Source organism: Scomber japonicus, chromosome 14 (assembly GCF_027409825.1).
Source record: "Scomber japonicus isolate fScoJap1 chromosome 14, fScoJap1.pri, whole genome shotgun sequence".
Taxonomy (NCBI): domain Eukaryota; kingdom Metazoa; phylum Chordata; class Actinopteri; order Scombriformes; family Scombridae; genus Scomber; species Scomber japonicus.
In genome coordinates, this window is record NC_070591.1 from 18,673,566 (window position 1) to 18,701,414 (window position 27,849).

Consider the following 27,849-nt stretch of genomic DNA (forward strand, 5'->3'; position numbering starts at 1 on the left):
GGTGGCAGAGGGCGAACTGCCGAGATACTTGTTTTTAGTTTTCATGCATGTCCACAGGTCCATGCACAACCACATAACGGCTACACACTGCACAGCCGAAGGACACACACAAAATTACAGACATAAATAAACAAACACTCAAGTCTGCGGAACATGAAGAATCTGTATGTGTGCGTGTGTGTGTGGGTGTGTGTTTTGGAGATGTCACAGAGAGATGAGACAGTAGAGGGGTCTGTGTGTTGCTTTAACCACAGGGCTGCGGCTGATTAAGGGAGGGCTCGGCTCATGGGGAGCCCACCAAAGAGGACTACAGACAGGCCACTGTGAGCCACACACTCTGGCTGTCTGACCAGACCCCCTTTGTGCCTGAGAGTGTGCATGGGTGTGTGTATGTACACGTGTATACATTTTTACAAACTGAGTAAAAGTGCAGATAGTATCACATAGGCTGTCATTGGGGCATAAAGTTACAACTTACAAGTGGGAAAGTGAGGCCACATCGCTGAAGATGCCGTCAGGAAGCTCAGAGATTTCGTTGCCATGGAGAGACCTTAGGGGGTAACAGAGGAAGAAGATGAGAAAACATAACTGTTGTTTGCAGCATCTCTTTCATACAGTTTTTCTGTTACTAAAACCAAAAATAACAGGGCGATGTTGAGGAATATTTCACTCAGTGTTGTGTTGGCATTCTGAATGTGTGGTAGGTGGTTTGTATTTCTGGTTAAGCCATGTGCAGCTGGCAGAGATGTGAAGCTCTGTATGTCTGGAAAAGACTGGTGTCAAGTTTCTATGTGCGTCTGGCTGGCAGGGCCAATATGGGTATAGACAGAGGAGGGTGACAGAGTCCACATGCAGGACAGTGAAAAAAATTAACCATGTGAGTGGATGAACAGGTATATTTATGTGCATGTATATTTATCTGTATATCAATATACATGCTATACATGCTATCATTTTCCTTGCTGTTCTTTAAATAGAAAAAATATGGTGACAAGCCAATATGGCTTAATGGCTTGATGACTGATGGCCGTTGTAATCCGCCAGGTCATTACCACCTCCTACCCTCAGCTGACCGCATGCTAACGTTACCACAGCTCAGTCCACAGTACCAACACATGACACATATGCTCTCTATGCCTGGATGAAGAGAACTGATGTATAAACAGATTTTGAAACCCTACTTCTTACCCACTTTGATCTGTGAATTACCACTAAGCTGTGGAAGAGTCAGGGGAAAGCATATATCGAGCAAGGTTGGTCAATGTGAGGATACAGACTAGTGCTTGAGAATGAAAGGGAAAATATACAATGTAACCGCCTGAGACAACAAGTTAATTGGCGTGTGCGCAGCAGTGAACACTTATTAGTGTAGAGTGAGTAGTTGGGTTGGTGTGGTCGGGGATTGGTTAGGATACAGAGGGCATAAAGCCAGCAGCAGTGTGCCAGCCAGGCAGACCGAGCTCTCATGGGAGAAAGGAGCCAGGGAGTCTCCAGAAGAAACCTGATCTGCTCTCCAACTAACATTCTCTCTGTCTATCCGTCTTTCTCTGTCTTTTTACATTTCTTTTGAACAGCTGTAAATCATTACCTTACCTATGTCTATCTCTAAACTGGCATGAATCTCTGAATAAAAACATGCATTTGATGCATCATGACAGGCAAAATGGTGTTTTACGACTGCAAAAAATTCAGCATTATGCTTGAAAAGGCAGTGTGTGCACAGACTGCCCAGCTGAACTTGTTCAAAATGCTCAGAATTGTTCACCTGCAACCAGTTAATAATGTTCCATGATCTGCTGAGTCTTCTGGGTTCTTCAAGAAACTCCTTACAATGGCATTTCTTAGAGCACTGCATCCAACAGCAGTTTGAGAATATGTCTATTTTGATTTAATTTAATGTTGGTTTTTTGTTCTTTTCTTTTGATTTTTTTACTCTACCGTGCTCTTTCATATCACCATGTCATCTCAGCTTCCCACCCAAACCCTAGCGGACCACGCCCTGGCGCTGTCTCAGCTCACTCACCTCACACCTAATACCCAGCAGGCCAATTAGCAGCTTATTAATCCGCAGCACAAACCACAAACATCATACACACACACACACACGCACTCACATGTGCACATGATCACACCAAACTGCACTGCATCCATGCAAGGCTTAGACCCTCGGTCTGTTTGAAGCCCTGAGCGTTAATGATTCTTCTCCTATTTACTACTCTGTAAAGCCAAAGGTGCAGCTTTATAAAGGCTTTGGCACCTCGGTGTGTGCGAGTATGCCTGAGTGTGTCCCTCTCTTCGGCGGCTTTGGCACTTCTCTGTGGTTTCTGTGAAGCTTTCAACTTTGAACTTTGAACCCGGTGTGGAGTCTTAAAGTTGAAACTATTAAAAGGAGCTCATTGTCGCTTTAGTTTTGTTGCACCCCCACAGTCTTACTTAGTAAAGAAAAAAAGGCACACACCAATTGATATTTAATGGGAGGCTTTTGATTGATCAGACCAGCAGTAAAGACATCAAAGTTTTCTGTTTAATTTGGACTCCCGTCTGACTGAGACAATACGGTAGTCCAGACAGTCTGTTCATATATGTGTGTGTTAGTCTGAGCTTGTATATAGCCCTAAGTCTGTGTGTGTGGGGCGGGCGGCATTGGGGGAGGGCCTCACATGGCGTCTAGCACACTCACACAGGGAATATTTCAGAAGTGAAGGTGGCGTGAGTGAGTAAGAGCAGAAATATCGGACGCAGCTTCATTAGAGATCAAAGCAACACGCCAAGGCTAGCAAGGTGGCATCAGCTAATGATGACCGAGTTTCACTCTCATTCCATGCTAAAAGGGCTCTTACGCCTTGTGTCTCGTAATGATCGGTGGCTTTAGTCGAATCCCGCCGTAAAAAGAGGCTTTGTTGAAGCTTTGTTGTCAGTAGTAAAAAGTGTGCCTGCTATGAGAACACATGGAAGGCCGATAAGTCTACTCCCACACACATACTAACGGGCACCAAGCCAGTAGATGACAAACATGTAGGCACCAATGCACGCACACACACACGCACACACACAGACAGATGCATGCATAATCTTGTAAGGAGTGCGGCTGGGCCTGGTCTCTGTTTCTCCCTCGCAGAACTAAGCTGTACGTTTGAGTTAAACTGTGAGGCATCCAGCTGCTATATCTTTGGATGCGGGTCCAAAGATTGGTTTTGTTTCGTCATCAATCTGTCTAACACATTTAAATTCTACATCTCAGTTATTTAGCAGACCAATTCATCCATGGGGAGCCCATGGTCACTGGGAGTGCACAATCAAAGACTTCATAACTTCATAAAAAGCCCGGAGGCAGAGTCAAACCATTACGGTTAGCGGGGGCAAACATTCTCCGGTAATCAGTGTCAAAGTGATTTTGTACAGTGGCTTGTTGGGGAGTGTTTTTGGCCCTGATGGCAAAGCACTGATGAGCTTGGGGCGTTTAGAGGTGAACAGGCAAACTGGGCATAGGACAAGTTGTGGGCAGCAGTATGAGCAAGGCCATTGCTGCCTCCATTGCTTTTTAAACAGAGAAAATAGGTCGGAGGTTGTGTGTGTATGTGTGTTTATTCATAAGCTGTCATAACTGTTTAGACTGTGTTTCAGTTCTCTGGAGTTAATCAAAGATTCTCAGCATCTGCTGCACCCTCTCTGTAGTCAGTCCGTGCTGCAAAAATATCCTCCTTAATAACTCATTTAGTCTGGTAGTGAGTCTTATCTTGTTTTAGAACATTTCATTCAAAATAACTTCACTTGTTTCCAGTGAAGTTTCTGTTTTGAGCATCATCTTGAAATGAAGTGACAACAAAGCAAGATAATGACATTCAAATGTTTGATTAGCATGAGAAAGAAGAGGAACTCTTTTGTTCCACTGCTTAGCAAAGTATTTCACAAATCAAAAATAGAATTTTAAGACTGAACCCTTAAACGACAGATTAAGATGAACACATTTATATGTGTGTATGCATTTAAATATAACAAACTCACAGCAGCCGTAGAGAATGCAGTCCACTGAAGGCCATTTTGGGGATACAACGCAGGGAGTTGTAGCTCAGGATTCTGCAATGTAAAAATAATTACATATGTATGTATATAAGATGCATCTGTTTCCATCCCACTGTCAGCACCAGAATGAAATACTAGTTCTTAGGTCTGAGGGACTGAGGCTAGCCAGGACTTACAGAGTGGTGAGCTGGCTCATGTTAGCGAATGATGAGTTGGTCAGAGAGTTGATCTTATTGTTGCTCAGGTCTCTGAAAGGAAATTAAAGAGGCATAAGTGCACTATATTAATCTGTAGAATGAGACAGAGGGCAAAGAATGAAAAAAGACTTACACCAGCTGTAGATACTTGAAGGCAGACAGCTCCTTTGGCACAATGCTGAACTGGTTTCCGTCCAGATACCTGAAGAGGCAGACATACATTTAGCTCAGGAATAAAGCCAGTAGGCATGAGAAATGATCCTGTTATTTCCAGATACACTTTCAACTGTATAGAAGAATAACAATGCAATATTGACACAAAATAAAACAAACCCTCTGCAGTCAATGGATGAAACAAAAGTATAAATGAGAACTTTTGTTGCTGCAGTAACTGACCAATCCCTACTGTAGTTTACTTTCAGGATTATCTATGTGTCTGTTATATTTTTCTGCGAGAATGTGAAATGTTATCATTCATTAAATATCTATCTAATCTATCTAATAGCGTTTACTGCCGTCGTTAGGGAACATGCAATGTTTCCTAACAACAATTATTAAAGCAAACTGAACATGCTGCTGCTTCACATTAGAAATCTACATTCATCTAAATTTACAGCTAAAGCAGCCACAGGAAATGTTGTAGTTGAGTTATTGTAAATGTGAGGTTGATTTAATTCTATATTTTGAAACTGTGCTCTGCTTTTAGTCATTGGATGAGTTTTACTCTAAACTATGAACTGGCAAAAAGCTGTAGGCGGTTATTACAGTTTAGGTGAACCTCAAACTGTCAACACAGAACACTTTTTTCCATGCTGTTGCAGCCAGTTTAATCCCAAGATACACCAAACAGATGATTTGATACAATAATATCTCCCCTGCATAGAAACCATGCTTATTGAGATTCTTAGTATTCCACACACATAGAGAAAGGTTATTGTGAAGTTAAATAATTTCCACTGCAGGTGAATAAGTGGAAGAAGAGGGCTAACTTATTACATTCAATGACATTTTGGTGAATTTCTTGTAGCTGCATCTTCCAAATGTGACCCACAGCTCTACTTTTTGAGGTTACTGAGGTACACACACACACAAACACACACACTTAGAAATGTGTGTGTGTTCATGAACGTGTGTGTTAACATGCTGATGTATAAGCTACCATAGTTGACACCATCCCTGGAGGGATGCAACCACCCTGCTGACTGCCAACACAAAGTGCTACCACAGTGCTGTCACCTTGATAAATGGCTGATTTAAGGCCCAGTCCCTCTGAGCAGAGCTGCAGGGGCTTTCTCCTGCTATTGTTGTTGACTGCATACTGGGTGGAGAGGGCAGGAGAGGGGTGTGGGGGTGTGTGTGTGTGGGGTTGCTGGTTAGTTAGGGGGAGCCTTTGGGTTCAGAGGTAATGATAGGTAATGACGGTGCAGAGGACACTTAGGATAATGATGGAGTAGCAAACTCTCCAGATGACTAGATGAAAGCCCAGAACAGGGGGGCACACCTGGTCACACCTGCTGGGACAATGACAGGCCTTAAGGCTTTCACAGTGTGTGTGTGTGTGTGTGTGTGTGCGCGCGTGTGTGTGTGTGTGTGTGTGTGTGTATGTGTGAGTGAGTCTGAACCACTTGGAGCAGTATTGGAAAGTTCCAGACCTATTCCATTCCCTCCCCTTTCCATTGAAGACTGCTCATTAAAATGTCCTCTTGCTCCCCTATGCTCCCGTGGACAGGCTTTTGGCCCTTACACAAAAATGCACACACAGACACACACACACAAACACATACACACTCTGATCTTTGGCTCTGAGTGTGAGAGTGACATCAGTGTTAGCCCTGAGGGCTGCAGGGAACACAGGAGAAGAATGTCTGAGAGAATAACTGCAGGGTTTATTGGCTCCTTTCCTCTTCTCTCTTCTCCAAGTGATGAGATCTGTTTTCTTTGCCTTAGCTGTTTTCACTAACTCTTATCTTTTTCATACCTCCTAAGCGCCTCTCTGTCTTTTTATATTGTCTCCTTTCCTTTCCAAGCCTCCAGGAGCAAAAATACCTTGAACGCAAACTGATAAGATATAAAGGGAATTAACATAATTCATGCCAAAGGACTCACAGTTCAGTCACATTTCTGGGTATGCCTTTGGGCAGTGTGTGGAGGTGCTTGTTACTGCAGCGCACCACAGTCTCCAAGCAAGTACATTCACTGGGACACTGGGGTCTGGGCACACAGCTTGACTCCTCTTGGCCTGGGAAAAAGAGGAGACATAGGACAGTTAGATACAGAGAAGAGGAGAAAGGAGGGTGAGAAGACTCGGAGACCAGCTAAAAGATGAGCTGTAGAAAGAGTGGAAGCTTAAAGGCAAGACATAGCACAAACAGCACAATCCTTCAGGGCATTACTGAGACAGTGAACAAAGAGGAAGTGAAAAATGTGAAAAGTAAAGCAGGACAGAGAAAGAAGAGGCTCACTAATGTAATATCGACCGGCAAGAGCAAAGAAAGGAAGCTGCCCGCGGCCTGAAAACAAGTCTAACATTCATTCAGGTGCAAATAGGCTGACTGGTCAATAAGGCAAACAGCTCAATAGCTCCACTCAGCCTGTCATCGACTAGCAGCTTAGAAACTGCTGAGTAGTAATCTATTCAGTAAACAAAAGACTGACACAATAGTGGTCATTATTCAAGATGATCTCAGACACTTTAAGCGACTCTTGTTCATAACATATTGTGGAGGAAAGTGGAACATTGAAATCTTCATCTGTCAGACCCAGACATGTTAGTTTCACACATTGGAGGTCATCTACTATATTGAAGATGTTTATCTCCTTTCAAAGAGACAGATCACCTAATTTAAAGTAGAGAAGCTGCAGTGAAACTTCAGATACGGTGTAAATAAGGACATACATCAGTAGAGAAACTGAAAGAAAAGCTGACTCAAATCAAGATGGCTAGCTGCATATCTTGGTACCAACACCCACCTTCCTCACAGCGGAAATCAGGATGAGCCACGTCTTGCAGAGGGATCTCTTTCAGGAAGGCGGGACGCTGGCAGCGAGGGTTACCTGTGACAATCTTCCTACTCCTCAGCCAATCACCTAGCCAGGACAGCCGGCAGTCACAGTTGAAGGAGTTGGCCAGCAGGTTACTGGAAGAAAGTGAGAATGAAAGAGAAATCATAAGAGTGCTGAATTTTGAAATTTGAAATGTACAGTTATAGGTCACAGTCTCTGTGTATGCCAGGGTCTCACAGGGTGGAGAGGGTCTGCAGAGTGTCGAAGGCTCCAGGAGTGATGGTGGTCAGCTGGTTGTCGTACAGAGACAGCAGTCGGACGTTGTGCAGCCCTGTGAAACTGTCGTTGTGGACACAGCTGATCTTGTTGTTCCTCAGCATCCTGAAATTAAAAAAGAAACATACTTAACCCTAAAAATCTGAAATATTATCTTGTGAGGCATAGCTTAAGGCTTAGAGTGTGCTTTTGTGTGTGTGCATCACTTACAGCATGCGTAATCCCTCAAGGCCACGGAACATGCCGCTTCGGACCGAGTCAATCTGATTGGCTGTGAGGTGCAGCTCATTCACCGATGATGCGCCTTCAAACGCTCCATCCTCAATCTCTGTGATCTTGTTGTTGCTGAGGTTACTGCAAAAAAAGTATTGTATAATTATAACTCTTAACATTTAGAGAATAACTGCTTAAAGGTAAAGTTAAAAAGGAAAACCACATTTTCACTTACATTTTCTTTAGCTGGGAAAGGTTCTTAAAAACTCCAGTTGCCTCCAGAGTGGTGATGTCATTGTTGTTGAGGCGACTAGAGACAAAAGGTTGAAAAGATCAAACCATACAAATAAACCAATCTAATTCAATTTAAAGTTCTTTTTTAAATATTCAGTGGCAGTGGCTTTGTTTGGTCTACAATTTTGTCATCCAAACCAAATCCAAGACTTATTTCATTTTCTCCCTGATCCTATCAATGTATAGCAGACTTTTTTTCTGATGCCTTACAGCTCAGATGTGGGTGCTGGGATGTGCTCAGGGATCTTGGTGAGCTTCAGGTTGGAGCAGTCCACCACATTGGACTCACAGCGGCACTTGGGAGGACACACTGGATCACTGTTACAGGCATTATTCAGACGGGTGTCCTCTGTACCTGAACAGAGGAAAACACAAACACTCATATAACACAAACATAAACTATGCACAATTACATCAGCCTTACATCTCCCTGTACCCACACATGTATTTCACTTTCCCATGATGCTCTTAGTCACGCATCCAGTTGCTCTGCTGCTGTATGTCAGTGCTTTGTCCTGTTGTGACCTAAGCAATTGCTTCTATAACTAATCTTTGACCTGAAGTGCCCTAAAGAACACCTTGTAGCTCTCCTCTCTACCATTCATAGGAGGGATATGAGTGGGCGGGAGCAGAAGAGAGTTATTTCTGAGAGTTGATAGAGTGGGAGCAGTGGGGTGAAAAGAACAGAAACAGGGGAGATTGAGATAGGGATGCCAAAGAGGATTTGGGCTGCCAGCTTCACCGAGCAGAGTACCCAAGAGAGGGAAAGAGGCAGATGAAATAACGCACAGGAACATAGACAGACAGACTGAAAGAGAGACAGGTGGAGTCAAAGGAGAGGAATGAGAGAAGAGGAAAAGAGCGTTAATGTATGCAGGAAAGAAGGAGGGAAAGGAGGGAGAGAAGACAGTTGAGAGAGACATGAAAGGTGGAGGTGCAGAAAGATGTCTGTGCTGATGGAGGAAGAGCAAGAAGAATGAAGCAGCGTGGGGAGTGTGGGACGTTTTCCTGCACCTCCTCTGTCTATGAATAGACGTTACGTGCCAAAAAGCGTGCTGCCAGTTACATCATGGCTGCTCAATAATGGAACAGCACTGGGAGCCACTTAGAACAGTGTGTGTGTGTGTGTGTCTGAGGGAGTGTGCATTGTGTCTCAGTGTCTGTGTGTATATAAGTGTGTATGTGTGCGTGTACAGCTTATGTGTGTGCACATGTTCCATTTAGAGGGAACAGCCCAGTGTTTTTTTTCTGTTAGGATAACATTTTGTGTCCTGTTCTCTTTTTGAATGCTCACATCGCTGCACCTCTCAGAATTTTGGAGATGACATCAGCGGGACACCATGGGGCACCCAGACCACAATCATGAGCAGGAAAACCTCAAACAACCAGGACAAAATCCATCTGTCCAAATAAATGGAACAGCATTTAAAATCATAACCTAACCCCAAACCCTCATCGTTGACTTTATTAGAACACATTTGGACATTAAATAAGTGAATTGAATTTACAGAAATGACTTCCTCTGTCTGCCAGTGCAAAAACTTTCCCTGAAGCTGTGTCTCTTCTTAGAGTGGCCCATCGGAGGGTGCAGATAGACACAGCAAAGCAGGTCATTAAGGAACTTTCCCTCACTTGGCCAGACAACAGGAAATGGCATTTCCTGGTAGAGAGGAAGCAATGAAAGTACAGCGCAGCCCTTTGATCCTGAGGATGTGGAGGAGCCAGGGGAGATTCGTGAGCCTGAGTCATCGCCATCGTCACAAGCGCGTGGTGGCGACACTTTTACTGTCAGCAGATTTAAACGAAAGAGGAGAAAACACAGAGGAGGAGAGGGATGATGCTTTTTCTCTGTGAGGCACAAAATGACTCATCACTGAAGTTGTAGAAGTTCTCATAATTCCCTGCAGCTCGGTTCCTCATTATCAATGTATTATGGAATTCCCTTACTGTCAGTGATTGTGTGTGTATGTGTGCATGTGTATGTGTGTAATGTGGAGGCTTTTATTGTTATCATTCAGGGAGGGTGAAATTCTCATTAATCACATTTGGCTTTGATCTTCCTTCTGCTTACATAGTGCTCCCATTTGTTCTCTAAGCCAGTGTAGAGCTTTATCTCAGCTTAGCACACAAAGACACATTCATTTACTTACACACACACACACACACACACACACACACACACACACACACAAACAGACAGAGTTCGACACACATCACTGCTCCTCCTAGTTATTTTCTTGGAAGTGCTCTTGTTAAGAGGTCCGGAAACATCCGCTGATAGGAATCTTGGTCCTCTGGTGGGCTTTATTTTCTTTAGCTTTTACTGATAGAAAGGACACACTTTCCTTCCCCTATGTCCGTCTCTCCCTCCCTCCTTTCTCTGCCCCTTTTGGTGAGTGACTGTGCTCATGCCAAAGCAAAGAGGCACTTCCTTTTGACTCTATCTGCTTAGACGGTTATAAAAACAGACCTGAGGAGAAACAGACGCACTTGCACGTATATCACATTAAAATGCACACATAGGTACAGCCTCTCATGGGCCCAATTTGCTGCTCTCACATAAATAAATACCATTTCCCCCTAAAATGCCCAAATGTTGTTCCTCCAGACCATTTCCTCTGAACTTCATCTTACTGTCATCTACATTAAAGGGTAATTCTGGTTTGTAACAACACTTTGTCATAGTTCTGATAAATGTTTCAAGAAACAGTGGAGATAAAACTAAAAGTGAGCACATCAACAATGTCACTAATGGCACTATATACTGCGATGGATGCTAACAACAGATCTGTGGGTTTGTTTGAACCTTGTAAGCTCATCTGACTGCGTGCGTTTCTTTCCCTATCTGATTTATCTTTAACAATGTTACCATGTTCCTGGCTCTCAGTAATTATCTTGGTAAATAAAATGCCATGAATGATGGCAAAACTGCGCAAATACGACTCAAGTTGTAATAAACTGGAATTATCCTTTAACCTGTGGGAGAATTTCATTTAAATGAACGATGAGTAATGGAAAAACTGATGCCGCTACATGGCTGAGGGTGAATAATTAAAGAAAAGAGGAAGACAATGATAGGTGTGAACATTTACGAGCCACTCACCTGGGATGAAGTACTGCTCTTTGGCTGTGATGGAGAAAAGAAAGAGGGACGGATGTCAGTGAGACAAGTCTGGTCTGCATAGCGGTGGTCTCGCTATGCTTCAGAACAGTCATATATAAAGCTTATATATGACGACACATGACTCACAAGGTACATGACAGTTAAACAGAGTAGTCTAGGACTATCTCTGTATAATGGCAATGTGGAGAAACGTAATGATGTTAAAAGGTGGTAAATATTTGGCTGTTGCTAAGGAAGAGTGACAAGGGGGAAAGACAGTGAGAAAGAAAGAAAGAAAGAAAGAAAGAAAGAAAGAAAGAAAGAAAGAAAGAAAGAAAGAAAGAAAGAAAGAAAGAAAGAAAGAAAGAAGGAAAGAAAGAAAAAGAAAAAAGAGAAAAGAAAGAAAGAAAGAAAGTAAGAAAGAAAGAAAAAGACAAAAAGAAAGGAAAGAAGAAAGAAAAAAGAAAGAGGAAAAACACATGGACCCCTGTCTTTAGCAGGTCTAGCCAAACGAATGAGGCTATAAAGAAGTGTGAAACCTCAGCAGTGCAGAGTGCCAGACAACACTGCATGGTGCATAAACACAATAGTGGGCACAGGGTGGAGGGAGAGGGCATGGTGAGGCCTGGCTAGTGCAATGCGGAGGAGTGAAGGAACGAGGGGGCGTGAAGAAAACCTGAGCCTGGGAGGCAGTGAGCGATGAGCGGGCATGGAGAAATGGAGAAGAGATGGCTGGGAGGGAGGGAAGCCTGAGATTGGCAGAGGGCAGAGGAATGGTGGGCACATACAGAAACCCTAGCCCTTATGCCAGCTTCAACTGGTGATCTCAGCTCACTGTGGTTTGAATGTGAAACCAGACTCACATTGTGGTAACATGGAGGGGAAATGGAGAAACGGAGAACGATCCCTCTCTCCTTGGCCCCAAGTTTGTCTGGGGAGATATTGATTGAGGAGCTCCGGCACAGCAAATGATAGGCTGAGTAAAACCTTTTTTGCCAGGAATGATCAATCATTATAGGTGCTACGAGTTAGAGGGAACAATGCAGAGATAAAAGCCACTCCCAGCGGAGAGAAAGAGAGAAGGTAAGAATATAGAAGTGAGAGACAAGTGGAATAAAAACAACAAAGCCACTCTGAGAGATAAAGAGCCCGAGAGAGAAATAAGAGAGAGACATTTGGGGACAGTAACAATGAGCCACCAGCCTACCAGAGCAGCGGAATTTCTTGCTCTTAATCTGTCCAATGCGTTTGTTTGCCAGTCGGCGCGGGCTGGCGCAGCGGGCACCACTGGTCTCAATTGGGTTGGAGCGCAGGTAGTCAGCCAGCCATTTCAAATTACAGTCACAAATAAATGGGTTCTGGGCCAGGTGACTGGAGAACAGAGAGGTAGAAGAAAAAAGGGAAGAAAGGAACCCACATTAAAAAGCTGATGATATAAATAAAGAGAAAGAAATATATATACATTTAGACATCAAAACTACAGACTTTATATAAACTCTTAACAGAACCTGTAGAAGCAAAAGGTGTATGTCAGCAGTCTGAACGTCATTGTAGGGCAGGGGGATAATTTACAGGTAAACCATTTCTTGATAATCTTATCACTTCTTCACATTCTTGCTCCAAGTTACTCTCATGTCTGCACGCTAAATGTAGAGCCTCTAGCAGCAGCTTAGATTATATTAGAGACTACAAATGGACAAACAGCTGGCCTGGCCCTGGTCTGCAGCTAACAAAACCCACCTACCAACACCTCTAAAATTCACCAGCTTGGCCCTGGACCAAAAGTGGTATAGTTCTTCTCACCTAACTTTCTCCATGACAGCAAATAAAGAAAATTTCTCAAAATGTCAAATTATTCCTTTAATTTCTGATTAATTCCTGTTTTCCAAATGAATGATTCTGAGCAAGCCACAAACCCACAAAAAATAAATGGTAACAAACAAAACAAACTTCTTTTTAACATTAATTTGTTTTATGTAGAATATTTTAGAGTAAATACTTTCATATGTGACTTTGCAGACACCAAATTGTGATAAACACTAATTTATTCAAATTGTATTTTGGAATATTGTATATATGTGTTATACATTTCTAAGATCTAATCCGCCTTAATTGATATAGTAAATGGGGTGGACAAAATATTAGAAATACCTCTCAGTATAAAACATTACTGTTTAAATAACCACAAACTATAGCCCCCAAAATGATCCAAGAATTAAATCTTATAGCAGATTTATTGCAGGGTTGTTGTATTTGACTGCATTAATTCTATGTAGGTGTACATAATAAATTGGCAACTGAGTAAATATAGATATAGGAAAATATCCATATTAGTTTTGAAAAATTGATTTCAGCTATAATACCAGACCCTGCTTTAGTTCAGTGAGTGTGTGCTGTTATGAGCGCTACTGCAGCCATCCAAATTATGTGGTTTATTTGGATGACCAGACACCAGCATTTATTTTTACACCATGTTCAGAATGCAGGCAAAACAACAAGCTCATTTTAGCCTGAGACCGTGAAACCCGGTGCCCCCTGTGTGTTTTTTAGTTCCCGGTGAGCCAAAGGGCAGCACTACCTATCTGTCATCTCCAACAGGTGTCTTGTATGTGTTTGCATGAAACTGATCAACATGCAGCATGTTTCAGAATTGGTAGACACCACAGTGTGGGGTCTGTATTGATAACAGTGTGTGGTTAGCCTTGTTTATTGGGACAGAAAAAAAGGAGACAGTGGTGGAAAATTGGGTGTGGTGTGTGCTGTTTTTGATTTGATCTGGCTGCAGAAGCTGTATATGTCAGCGTGTTAGTGGAGATGATAGATTTACTTTCCTCTCTACCTCATCATTCCATTCTTGTATTAATTAATTAATGTAATTACACAGGACCTAGGAGATAACAACTTCTGTGTTGGCTCACGTTTTATGGTGAAGGTTCAGTATGTGTCAGAGCATGTATGGCAGCACATGCGTGTGTGTGTTTGACTCACAGGGTCTGTATAGCTCGGAGAGAAGTAAAGGTGCCCTTGGCAAGGGTTTGGATCTTGTTGTCATAGAGCGAAAGCAGCGAGAGATTCTGCAGGTCCTGGAAGGCATTGGCACGAACGCAGTGAATCTTATTGGCATTCAGCAACCTGGGAGAAAGGGGAAGAAAATTAAAAAGCGGGAGGGGGGTGAAGGGGGAGAGGAGAAACAGAGAGGGAGGAAGGAAAGGAGAAGAGGGAGGGAAGCAGCTTGTCAGAGATTCTTCATGTATTCATTCATTATGCATTCCAACTAGAAAACTATGCACAGGTACAAAGTTTATTTGAAGGTTATGACTCCTTTACTGAGTGGGAGTAAAATGATTCTGGTATTCAGTATATGCCTGCAGTGCATCAGCAGAGTGCGTGTGGGTTCCACTTACAGCAGTTGCAGGGCGTAAAGGCCGTCAAACACCCCATTGGGCAGGTCGGTGATCTTATTTCCATACAGCACGCTGAGAAATCATAACACAGACGTACGTAAGACACGGAAAACGACAACTGAGACTATATTTATGCACACATTCATGCACAAGCTTGGCTACAGGGTCACTTACAGGGAGTTGAGGGAGCGCAGACCCTGGAAGGCATCGGGAGCTATCTCTGAGATCTGGTTGTTGCTCAGGTCTCTATTTGAAACAAGAGGGCCAAGAAATTCAGTTAAGGAGATGGAGGAATGTGTTCAAGTCTGGTGGAAAGAGTCAATGTTTAAATTGGTTTCCTCTGGGGGGGTTTGACCCCACTGTCATTGGGTGTCATCCTCACAGGAAGCTGGGGTGGATGTAAGGCCCCTGCCTGTTGCTGGCAAGAGAGGAGGAAGTAAATGTAGTGTGAGTTAGATGAAGATGAGTTCCAGCTCTTTCCCATATTTGATGGTGCGTCCCTTCAAGGGATTTGATGAAATGGAGCGGACTACAGTCTCATAGCCAATCCAAACATTTACTTGTATTATTTGTGGCCTATCAACTGGCTCTGTGTTGTCTCATGATGTGTGTGTATGTGTGTGTGTGTGTGTGTGTGTGTGTGTGCGGGTGTGTGCCTGTGTGTAAGTAAAAATGGAGTGTGTGGCTGAAATCCAGAGCAAAATACAGTAGACTGCCTCTGAACATAGCTGTTGTTAATAGGATCCACAGGCCTCTCCCCACAGGATAACCACTAAGCCTGTGTGTCTATGTGTTTATGTGTGTGTGTCTGTGTGAGTAAATGCAACAGTAAAAGAGGAACAGTGGGACAGAAAGCGAGAAAGACAGATGGAGGGAGAGAGTTAATGGAGTATGTGGACTGAACTCCAGTCGACTGGATACCTTTGAAGGAAAATCATCATGTGGTGAAGAAGAGGGATATTTTCTCATTTGGGGGTAACAGTTAAATAAGTACCCATTTGTCTTCTTGCAAAGGACTGAGGTTTCCTGGAAATAAAAAAGCAGCAAAAGGAGCCAACATCTGCACTGGTGTGTGTCTGTACACTCAGACACTGGTGTGTTTGTGTATGTGTTGGTGTGTGAGGGCTGTTACTGCATCCCTGTCTTAGGGAGTGGTTCATGTGTAGGTCATCCAAACTGGGACAAGGTGAAAGAGAATGTGTGTGGCTGGCATTTACTGGGATAAAACGACACACAGGGTCAGGAAAGGCATTGCACACATACCTGCAAATGTCATACATAAGCAAACAAATGTCAGATGATGCATGCAAAAGCCTATATATAACTTTTACTTACTCAGTGTTCAATTTTTTAACAATTATTTAACTACTAATTTGCCAGAACAAGCCACTAAAATATGAAACATAAATACTAACATCTGCAGAACCTGACCCAGGAAGGGTGACCATATTCAACATGATGTATCAGTGCTGTCTAAACACTGGGGATATTGGACATAGGACAGGCCGGGCCAGTGAGGGGCACGCAGCCAGCTGAATCAACAGATGCACCAGGGGTCAACAAAGACATGCAGCCGAGCATTGTTGTTGCTAAATGCAGAATCAGCAGCAACAGTAGCAGGTCATGTCTGTTTGGAAGACCAGATGGAAGACAGATAGACATTCTTAGTGCCATTAGATCTGGTTTGTATATTTTCTATAAAAAACACATTTTGTTTCATTTTCAATGAATATAGACAACCATTTAAAAAATATTAATATTCAATATGAATACCATTGTTTAAAGACAAATTACATTTTTGTCACATCCATTTCATTTTGTAGTTGTGAGTCAAGTTTAATTTACTTTAATGTAAAAACCTAACCTGGTTGAGTCGGTACGATTCACGGCTTTTGCACATACAGTGACAAAAAACGATTTAATTCTACCATTTATTTTTGTAGAAATATATAGATTATATTAATTATATAAGATAATAACAGTTTCATTGGGAGAAGATTACACTAGCAATTTGTTAATATGTTAATATTTAGATTTCTTAAAATGGGTGGACCTGTAATCATATTTAATCTGTACATAGAACTTGTATGGAAACAAAACCACACAGGTATCATATTTGATAAAAGGTGGCTATCCTATTTGAACAACAAAAGCACTGCCACCTATTTAAGTTTCTCTTACTTTCACTTTTACATAAAAACTTGAACAGATTTTTTTTGTAAACATAATAAAGAAAAGACATGTTTTTGCCTTTATTTTGTGCAAATAAAGCTTTAGCTGTACTTCTCTGTATTCACCTCATTTGAACTTAAAACTGTCCCTAGACTTGATGATAAAGCAGTGTGGAATCCGTTAAGAAGGGCAGGGAAACTCCCTGACCTTCCGTTTCCTCTGTCTCCCCGCTGCTATGTCGGTCAGGCCTGGTGGTGTTGGCATTATGGGTTTGGCTGACTGGTGCGTCCTGCCTGGGTGACTGGACGGCTGGCTGTCAATGGGTAAAAAACCACTCCGTCTCAACTACCAGCATGTCAGTGTTCATTCCCACAGAGAGCGAAGCCTCAGCCCTCATTCCAGCACACTGGCCGTCCCCTCATCATCCCAGCCGCAGTTTACAGTTTGCCCACGCAGGCACAACACACATACAGACTGGACAACACTAGCCAGGGGAATACCAGTACGCAGCAAATGAAAGATGAGAGCTGTTATTATGCTCATGTAGCATCAGAGTGGTTGCTTTCCATGCCACCCCATGTCTGAGAACAAGAATATGTTCTTTAGGCTCAGACAAAATAAATACTTCATGCTCCTTAGCAGTAGAATGTGAAGACTGCCAATTGTCGCTTCTTTTTCCAGCCTTCAACCTCTTGTTCTCATCTGTATTATTTATCCCTGAGGTGAGTGTACTGCTGTACTTACATCCTACGCAGTTTCTTGTAGGGAGAGAAGGCTCCGGGAGGAACAGACTTAATCCCATTCTGCTCCAGACGTCTGGAGAAAAGAGGAGAGGAGAGAAGATACCATCAGTTAACCAAACAATAGACTTCTCCATAGCAACAGAACTGAGTAATCCCCCCATCACCTCCGACCCTTGGTGATTGGCCTGATTATATTAGCGGAGATCTATTCCCCAGCTGTAATAGGTGCAGGCATGTCAGAGTCATAACATCCTCAGAACCAATAAACAGTCTGAATACTAAAGTGCTGTGGACTAAATACTAAAGTGCAGATGGAAAAGGCTCTGTCTCAGTTTGATGGTGTAAAGGCCTTCAGCTAAAAGTCATATTTCTTCCTGATGTCGCATTTATAGTTTCCAGCACTTATGTTCTCATATAAGATCCTGAAATCAATAATGATCTCACTTGTTCTTGTAAAATTTGTCTTCATACTCTGGGTGTCTGCAAAGTATCCACTGAAAACTTTGTACGGCAAGGTGAAATATGACTTCTTTTAGTTTACTTTTTCATGTGAGCCTAAGAGCAGTTGAGGCAAAAGTTTGTCAAAATCTCACCATACTGACAGTCCAAAAAAATGAATGAACGAAAACACACACAAATACACACTTGGTCATTTCGTACAGAACAGTCACAAACCCTAATCAGTCTCAGATGGTCCTGGGGAAACAGGCATCACTAAACCCCATTAGTGTGGGCATGCATGTCTGTGTATTTCAGGCCGGCTGCTACTCTGTCCCAGACCAATTCCCTGGTGTAGCTAGCAGTGGGCTGTTTATCTGCAGGTCAGTTCACAGCTTTTAAAACTGTCCTTAACTAGGCTTAGCAGAGCCCAGAGGGAGCCAGCTGTGGGCCTGTCTGGTTGTCCTGCCATGTTGCCTCCCAGCAGAGGAACTGGCTGCAGGATCAGGAGACATGGTCCCATGTGAGGTGTGGTAGGCTAGTAGCTACAACTGGGCTAGTGAGGGAATCCAAAGATCAAAATGGCATTTCTCACCACAGGGAAATGAGAACTATTTAGAAAATCTGTCTTATAATTTTAATCACCCCCCTCTTAAAAGTATTTGATTACTTAGGGCAGGAATATTTCCACAATTTAATTATTCTATTAGCGACAGTTAAGATTTACTACACGCCTCTTAGGCCCCCTGCATTGCGATGTTTGTGTCTATTCATGGGGGGTAAATGTTTTGTTAGACATGAACCACAGCCACTTAAGTGACTTCCAAATTTTTCAATCAAGAATCTTTCCTCTTCAAAGGAGTGGCCTCCATTTATAGAGTGATATAAGAGCACAATTGACATTCTTAGGATAGCAGTGATTCCAGACCACAGATTCCTGTGGTGGACGTGCTCTCTCTGTCTGTTTTTCTCTGCCTGTCCCAATGTGTCCGTGGATTTACAACAGAGTGACAGCGCTGTGGTTCCCCTGCCCTCACCATGCAGGAGCGTGGTGGGCCAAGTGGCTTTAGCGCCTTCTCTCATCAACCAGTCTGTCTGACTGGTCCAAACCAGTCTGGCACTCTACATGCTGTTTGCGTTCAGTTTCAGAGCTGGTTGCGTACATGCATGCCTACATGCTGTGGTACTCTGGTGTGTGTAAGTGTATAACAAAACCCGTCTAAGAAAGCCAGACAAGGGCACACAAAGCTGTCTGACAACTTTTTAGCCTTCGAATGGTTGCTTCTTGCGGATCAATACTTGCAAGCGTCTAAGTCCCTCCAATCAACAAAAGAGCTGATCTGTCCAATCGGCGGAGAAAAAAAAATCTCTCAGAGTTGCCTTCAGACGGACAATCAATGGCTCCTATCCAATTCATCAGACTGAACATTTGTATTTGTGTCTTTATGTGTATCTGTGAGCTGGTGTTTGTATCAGCCCAATCAATGGTCTTCATCCTTTTCATTAAGGTCTGAGCATGGTTTTCATTAAGGGGAAACACATTACGCCTTTGGGTATTCAAGCAGTGCGTGAGTCAGAAATGGATGGCAGGACCGCAGCGGCAGATGAAAGGCACGGGGAGGGGGGATTTTTATGGCAGAGTTCAGTCATTGCAGACAAAGACTATGGTGCATAATAATCTGTTGTGGTAGTGTTTAGGCTAACTGGGCCTGGTCTCATAAGAGAGGAGTACAGAAACCAGTTCACATCCCCACAGCCATAAACACAACACTGGCATTCATTAGAGGAGAGCAGGGCAGGGAGGTTGCAGTTCTCCGATTTGTATGTAATGAGAGCAGCATGTGTGTGTTTGCATGTTCAAGAAAGTGTGTGTGCGTGTGTGTGTGTGTGTGTGAATTTTTGAGTGCCTCATTAACAAGGCATTAGGCTGGCCTTGATACCCAGCAGCCCGCCTTGCTGTAATTGAAACTGATTTTATAATGAACTTCAAGCACAGATCAAACCTGCTGTACCAAATTCTTGAGCGGAATCCCCCTCTGCCCTCCCTTTTTATTCCTTCACTGTTGCTCTGCCTCCTTAAACCAGCCTGTGGTGATTTTGGCAAGCCGGGAAAGAAAGAATGAAAAAAAAAATCAAGAGGGGAGGAGAAAGAGTGAAGAAAAGTGCGTTTTGGGAATATATCCTGTAAACTAAAGCTCTGATGGGCAGGACAGGAGGAATGCACATGATATAAGCCCGTGTTTCACCCCAGTCTTGTAAAAGATGAATCAGAACATAGTAGAGTTTATTAGCAGGACACGGTTAAGTACCAATTAGATGTGAAGGGCAGGGAGACTTTAAAAATGTCTTTACTCGTCTGCTGTGTGGAGAGAATCTACAGTCTATAAAACCTGCATGGTTGAATTATCTTTCAGCTGTCTCCCTGTTCTCCCATTAGTGCTGCTCGCTGGTTATTGGGCTCATAGATCACATCACTGTCTGTCCAGGATCCTCCACTTGTGGAACATTACAGCTGGAGGGTATGCTGAAGAAGTCTCCAAACTATAAAACATGGCAAAAATTGATGTGGAAGGCTGAGGCTGCGTTTGAATATTTACATTTCAAAAGTTAATATGCAGGTTGTGTGATGTCTTTTAAATAATCATTTCAGTATTTTCTGGGTGGTCATTTCATTAGACAATAACATACAGAGAAGTGTGAACTGTGTGTCCAAATTAGGAAATTTAGCACACCACTGCACTAGAAATGGGTCAGGGTTGTTGGGGAACATGGGATCTGTGACTTCCATGTTAGCCGGGTATTTATAAACAGACCCCATAGGGAGGAGGAGACCTAGAAACTTGCTGTGTCCTCCTCACTACACACATGCTCCTTGGAAGATATGCAACTCAACTGCTGGCTTTTTCCCTTCATCCTCCCTTTTTCTCAATGTGCATAAATCACGGTGTTGCTTTACCATTTCATGCAGATTTCTGCCGGGGGCATTAAAGCCCCGATAAAGAACATTAAAGCACTACCTTAAAAAGTCTAGCCCTGCATTCCTGGGAATTACAGTAGGCTGATAGCATGTGGGCCGTAAACAGTTAATGCCCAGACAGATGTTGGAGGACTGATAAACTGAGGGAGGGATGTTAGCAAAGCGCTCGCATGCGGTTCACAGCCATCTGAGCTGATAAGAGCCTGTAGTCTCACTTTAAAGGGGGACCTGTTATGCTCATTTGCAGCTCTATATATTTTATTCTGCGACTCTACTAAAGTATCTTTGCATGATTCACAGCAAAAAAAAAAAAAATCCTTATTTATCTTATACTGGATCTTTATGCATCCCCTCAGCTTCTGTCTGAAACAGGCCGTTTTAGCTTCTGTTTCCTAAAGGCCCCCCTCATGATGAGCTCACTCTGTTCTGATTGGTTAGCTTCAAGAAGCTATGTCACAGCCCACTTTCTGCCACTCGGGAGGCTATGTAAACCAACCATGAAACTAACTATACTCGTAGGATTTAACTTCTTTTTCTTGTTCTTTACTTGAAATGTCAACTTCTCAACTACATATGTTTGAGTTGGAATTCAATTTGAAATATGCGAGTGAACATTGCAAACAACACATGAAACATCCTTAGCAACCAAGGCTATGGAACAGATGGCCGATTATGGGCATGTACGACGTCAACTTGTCAGCAAGATAGAAAAAAATGTCTCAAACGAATCGTTCAGAGCAGGCTAAAGCCCTGGCTTTGGACTTTCAGGGAGCACTTCCACTTGTGTGTACATCAAGTTTCGGAACTTTGACCATGTTTAACATAGATCTCCAACATGATAGTAGTATATAAATAACACAAAAACTATAAAAAGAATAATAGGTCCCTTTTAAAGTCTCCTGTAAGTTGAGATGCACAGATATTAATATTGGATATCTGCGTCTGTATAGACCGTAATAGCTAGATTGGGTATCGGGTAATAGGGCCAGTCTATTCACTTCAATTCTATGTTTGCGACGTGTGCTACATCATGGGCGTACTGGGTGTCGGTTGTTCTTTGCCTAATAGTTTAACTGCAATATAGTGTAGGACCAATAACCAATAACTGACAGTAAGAAAGCCAGTGAATCAATAAAACGTTATTTTCTGATTGTTTCACAGCGGTTACATTCAATAGCACAAATAAACTTCCCCACACATCTCCACCCGGCCCTGCAGCTCAGCCTCAAACCTCTGAATCTGAAACAACACCGTACTATTTAAAACACAGCAACAACATTATGCTGCTATGCTTGGTTCAGTGCGAAGAAACCAAAGGCTTAATGAGAGATCTTCTTTATGGCTATGATAATGATCTCTGTATTAAAGAGCTGTATGGTTCACCTCGGATGGAGCCGAGCCCTCAGTGTGTGCTGCCCACACAGAGACAGTAAACTAGGAGAAAACAGGAGGTGATGGACTAGACTCGTTATATCACTGTAACTGCAATAAAATCTACCAGAGGCTATTTAATTGCAATATCTGAAAACAAAGAAAAAAGGATTTTATCTTTTTAATAATAAATAATAACTTGTTTTACAAAATTAGGAAATAATGTTTAAGTCAAGTCTCCTGCCTTCAGTCTTTTTTCACACAGCGAGGTATACAGTTTATTAATTAAACAATGGTATCGGATTGGTATCAGGTATCAGTCGACATGCAAAGGGACTGAAAAAGTCAGATTGGTGCATCCTTAGTTATAAGTCTACATGTGTCTCTCAGTGTAGAACAAATGGATGGATGTCTCTTTATCAGCTGATGCATGATGAAAAGAGCCAGAGCACCATACATAAAACATTCATGTTTAAATCCTCTCAGCCTTGTTAAACCACTGCATGAGCATACATAGACAGACATATGGAAACACATACATACAGTATATTTAATGCAAACACTCAAACAAATGCTCTGCAGTGCCATGTGTCAAATAAAAATTGCAGCTGTGGATGTCCCTGAATTTCTCTGAAATGCATCACTTTCATCTGCTGCTGAGGGTAACAATTTCTATTAAGCTGATCTTCTTAAATATGACAAACTAGTAAAACTAGAGAATCTAGTTGTCGTCAAGGTCATCTGTTGAACAAAATCTTACTAAAACCTTTCCTACACCAAGCTGCATATAACTTTAAGGGAATGTTGATTTCTCACATTATCATTTTGGGAAATTAAATATAAAGAATTAATACTTTTTGTTCTTTGCCTAATAGTTTAGCTGCAATATAGTGCAGGACCAGATGTTGTATTGTACTACTGTGTTGAAGATGTATTAAAGTCTGCCTTGCAAACTAATTTACAAATTCATGTGCAAAGACTTAGACTTAGAAATAACTTAAAAGCTGAATAAGCATTTCTGTGATAATCATATGGAGCTCTTTCACACTTAAGCTTGATTAAATAAGTTGGAAATAATTTTGATTGCAGTACACACTGAAAAATGTGTACTATTTGTATTAAATTGGCCTTTAAGGAATATTTAACTGGGTGTGCCTGATTGACTGTTTAAGCCAGCAGGTGTTGTGCTTACATCTCAGCCATGCTGTCCGGCAGGTTGGCTGGGATGGCAGTTAGACCTTTCCCTCGACAGTCCACGATGTTGTTACTGCAAGTACACATGGCTGGGCAGGAGCCTCCACCTGTGCTGCACGGCTGCAGGCCAGACGACTCCTGCTGACCTGGAGAGACAAGAAGAGGAGAGAAAAACATGAGGGATGAACTGGGAGGAAGAGAAGAAGATCTGGCTTCTGCAGGTGAATGCGCGCAGATAAATTTGGTTTCAGTGAGAGCAGCACGACTTAAAGCAGGATTACAGTGTCAGATTGTTTGCTGGAGGATTTTGTGCTGTGATGCAGAGCAGCTCTTGCACACATGTGGAGCTTAACCTGTTTTGCGGCTGTTCTTGTCACCAACACTTTGTGCTTTATAAGCTGAATTGCAAATGAACACGGATTCCCAGGGATGCTTTTGACATTGAGAAAAAGAAATGAAACATCCTCCTCTTGACTTTATTGTAAAGCCGTACATCCTTGAGAATCAGTGGGCAAGAAACTAGGTTATCTATCAAAGGAATGCCACGTTATAGTGAGAGGAGAAGAAAGACATGAATAATAAAGTCAGAGTGATGATTGAAGGCCTCCCAATAACATCCATTGATCTCTCCACAAATTTTCCCCCTGAGTCTGTGTTCTCTAGGTGGAATTCGTGCCATTCTGCACATTCAGCTTTACAACCCCCACCTCTTCACTTCCATTTGTTCTGAAACATTTCAACTTTTCAATTTGCATACAGAGCACACAACCCATCACGCTGTCTCTAGATACCTGTTCAAATAGCTCTGGTACTGTCAACGATGTGGTGAAGAGCAGGCGCTTGCACTGCCGGTACAACTGTGTTTGGTGTGTGTGTGTGTGTGTGTGTGTGTGTGTGTGTGTGTGTGTATGTAAGCCTAACCCAGATAAAATGAATAAAACAGACTTTTAAATGGCCTCATTTACACAGCATTACTAATCCGAGTTTCAAACCATGAATATTTGATTATCTTCCTTTCTATCGCTCAGCTAATGTTGGAGAGAGAGAGAGCGAAGGGGGAATAGAGATTTGGGGAGAGGAAGACAGAGTAAGTGATGGTGACAGTCAGTGATAGAGAGAGCACAAAACTCCACTGAAAAGTGGCTGCCAAACATCATACATAACAATATAATTACAGGCGCTAGCTCTCAGGCCATTCAGTTAATAAGCAATGTTTAAGGTCAGGCTTTACGTATCTAGCCAATCACTATCAACTACCCAGCTAGAGAGCTGAATCAAGTAAACGCAACAAATAAGATCGAGAAGTGTGAATAAACACACCCAGTTCACACAATAGCTAAACCTGCGTGATCTGAGGGCCTGTGATCTGGAATGGCAGAGATTTGACAGATCTGGGATCAGGTGTAGGGCAGAGCAGAACTCCCTTCTGATCTAACATGGCATATTTGACAGCACTGGGATCAGGGAGAGTGCAGAGCACAGCTGGAGCGGCCTTAACAATGACAGCTCTCTGACAGGTATACTTGAGGTGAAGCTGTTTGATGTACACCCGTCCCCTGCTCTTACTAGTTCTGTTTTCCCCATCATCTCTTTCCCATTCCCTGTCTCCATTGCTCTATTCCCGTCCCATTTCCCTTGTTTTATTGGCTTTCCCTCTCCTTCTCTTTTGTCTGTCTTGTTCACTCTCTCTTCACTTCAAGTCTTCTGAGTGTGCTCATTTCCAGCCTCTGCAGTCTTGCCAATGACTGTCACTTCAACTCATTAACTCCTGTATATTTGCTCGCAAGATTTTACATTTAACCTCACTTCACCTCATTTCTCTCATCATTTCAAAATATAATGTTATCACTGGCTTCTTCCCATTTCACTCCTCGCTGAAATTCCCCTTCAGTGCAAGATTTAGGTTCACCAGTTCACTCCTTTCTCCCTCGTCATAGAGTCATTTCTTCCCCATTTCCCAATACAGGAATTGTGTTTTATTTCACCTCTCAAGCAATTTATAGTTCATTTCAAACATAATATTTTTACTTCATTTATTATTCCTAGGGAGCAGTAATTCAGTGCAACAGTCATTCATTTTCTGTCAAATAACTAAAAATTGGCACCTATATCCTGCATTAGATTCAAAGCTTCCAACCTTTTAGTTCCCCCTCTTGTAAATGATCACAGTGCCTTCTTGTAAATGTTTAGCTCAATAAAATCATTCAGACTAACTCTTCAGATGAACTAAAGCCACTCTAATCTGAACTAGAGTCAGAGGATTACAACTAATTCAGATAATTTGGGTATGTTGCTGCATATAGATAAGACCCATTATTTGTTATTGCTTTATTTTAAAGGAGCAGGAGCAGACAGATTTTTGCCAAGATCTTAAGTCCTCAGGTACTCAAAAACAGTTGTGTTTCCTGCTGTGCATCTGTTTAAAGTAAACAAGATTGTTTTGTGACAAGAATAGTCAGTAAATGCTTCTGGCAATAGAAAGGGAAGAGACACAAATGAGCTGCTGGTCATGCACCAGAGTCCCTTTAAGTAATTAAAAAGTAAAAGTAAATTGGTGTGTGAGTGTTTGCTGTGAAAATGTTCACTTTTAAAATCCAATTTTCACCCACATATTTAGTATTTTTATTCTCCTGTCTTTTAATTATTTATAATAAATACATAGTTAAAATTCATTGCTTTTTAAAAATGGAAAATAATGAGCCATGGATTCGGGTTTTGGATTGTTTAATTTTAATGTGATTTTTAAAACACTTTGGTAACAACTGGCTGACTGGAAAGTGTGATATTATTCCTTGAAGTGAAGCTGTAAATGTGTTACTCTGCTCATTACCGACCAAAATTTACAATTTTGTGACGCTTTCCAGCCGAACACTTGGGGTGATAGCCAGTGAGTCATGATGCTGCAAGTGCTGCAATAACTAATGATATGCTGTAACCCCTTTTTTCCCTCTGCTTTTAACAACAACAACATACAGCTCTTCTCTTCCTCTCTTCCAACACAGCGCCACCCTGACCTAAATCCCCCGCAGGTGTCCTGGCCTGGTCACAGCACAAACTGTGTATACACACGTGTGTGTGTGAGTGTGTGTGTGTGTGTGTGTGTGTGTGTGTGTGTGTGCCAGCAAGCAAGTCCCTAATGAGTCCTTCACAGGGAGTTCAACTTCTGGTCACTCATCCACTCAAGAAGAAACTGGGTGTATGTGTTTGTGTGTGTGTGTGTGTGTGTGTGTGTGTGTGTGCACATGTTTGCGTAAATGCATGACTATGTATTCTTGTAGAGAGAAGCTGAAATAATGGCGGTAGTTAATGTGTTCATCCTGTTGTTTGTCTTACCCAAAAAGTATGAATGACCATTAGTTACACTCACAGAGAACCAGTTATGCCACAGACATGAACTGCAACCCCCCATCATGCATCAACTTTCTAGACCCCAAAGTTTCTCTGACACCCCCTGATCCCTTTTCATATCTGGAATGGTTACACTCCCACGCTTTGAGTCTCCTTCCCTGGGCGATGAATAGTTAATGATCTGTGCTGTCACGCCGTATGGCTGTGTAAAAATCACAACCCATGGAGAGAGAGGGGGAGAAACACACCCACAAACACACACAAATGCAGACACAAACACTCCTCGCAGCTGGTGTTATAGTGAGATGGCCTTGTGGGGAGTGGAGGTTCTCATGCTGTTTTTCCATTGTCCTGATATGATAACCTCAGTGTAGACCATGCCACACCCTCATGCACATGCTCTAACACACACACACACACACACACACACACACACACACACACACACACACACACACACACACACATAGTAGAATATAGTTCAAAGCCACAAAAATCTGTGTCCAAAGAGGTGAGAATCCATGAGTAATGACAACTGAGGAGAGGGCTACTACTGTCAGCGGGGGCAGCTGTGTGTTTATATGTCAAGCATTTTCCTGGCATCATTGCCAGCTCCTGAAAGCTAGAGACACATGATAGGTCCAAAGGGGAGACATGGGGTTGCCCAGGGGCAAAGGAACTGTCAGGTGGCTGCCAGGTGAACACACTGACACAAAAACACACATACTCGCTAGGGCAGACTCTTTGGCATAAATGATTTGATCAAAGTAGAATAAAAGTGTACAACAAAATGATTGTAAATGTATCAGTTCATAAGATCAGCTTGCCATATCCATTAAATATGCACAATCATAGTAGTGCACTGCTGTACATCCTGCTTGTAAAGTGCGTAAATAACACTGAAAGATTTACCTGAGCAGCTGAATTCGTGTTTCTGTACCTCTGCCACATTGAGACCTTTGAGCTCAGATGGGGCAGTACACTGGGTGAATAGGCCAATTGTAGGCCTCTGCCTGAGCCACTGGGCCAACCACGCCAGGTGACAGTCACAGTTGAGATTGTTTGAGTGGAGACGGCTGTTAAAAGAGAGAGA

At 42.5% G+C, this 27,849-nt stretch overlaps 1 protein-coding gene across 4 annotated transcripts in view; it reads right to left on the bottom strand.

The window, feature by feature from the left end:
• slit1a (slit homolog 1a (Drosophila)) overlaps positions 1 to 27,849 on the bottom strand; it is an 85,992-nt gene that overhangs the window by 4,873 nt on the left and 53,270 nt on the right. The window contains exons 8-26 of one of the 4 annotated variants that reach the window (XM_053333348.1): positions 27,657 to 27,832; positions 23,584 to 23,595; positions 23,407 to 23,509; positions 17,430 to 17,501; positions 14,688 to 14,759; positions 14,514 to 14,585; positions 14,098 to 14,241; positions 12,317 to 12,480; positions 11,110 to 11,133; positions 8,217 to 8,361; positions 7,948 to 8,022; positions 7,710 to 7,853; positions 7,461 to 7,604; positions 7,191 to 7,357; positions 6,327 to 6,459; positions 4,354 to 4,422; positions 4,200 to 4,271; positions 4,006 to 4,077; positions 479 to 550 (exon numbers count right to left, since the gene is read on the bottom strand). In XM_053333348.1, the coding sequence (XP_053189323.1) occupies positions 479 to 550; positions 4,006 to 4,077; positions 4,200 to 4,271; positions 4,354 to 4,422; positions 6,327 to 6,459; positions 7,191 to 7,357; positions 7,461 to 7,604; positions 7,710 to 7,853; positions 7,948 to 8,022; positions 8,217 to 8,361; positions 11,110 to 11,133; positions 12,317 to 12,480; positions 14,098 to 14,241; positions 14,514 to 14,585; positions 14,688 to 14,759; positions 17,430 to 17,501; positions 23,407 to 23,509; positions 23,584 to 23,595; positions 27,657 to 27,832 (1,932 nt within the window). Of the gene's footprint in view, positions 1 to 478; positions 551 to 4,005; positions 4,078 to 4,199; positions 4,272 to 4,353; positions 4,423 to 6,326; positions 6,460 to 7,190; positions 7,358 to 7,460; positions 7,605 to 7,709; positions 7,854 to 7,947; positions 8,023 to 8,216; positions 8,362 to 11,109; positions 11,134 to 12,316; positions 12,481 to 14,097; positions 14,242 to 14,513; positions 14,586 to 14,687; positions 14,760 to 17,429; positions 17,502 to 23,406; positions 23,555 to 23,583; positions 23,596 to 27,654; positions 27,833 to 27,849 lie in introns of all 4 variants that reach the window. The other 3 variants (XM_053333346.1, XM_053333349.1, XM_053333347.1) reach the window with 3 other exon arrangements.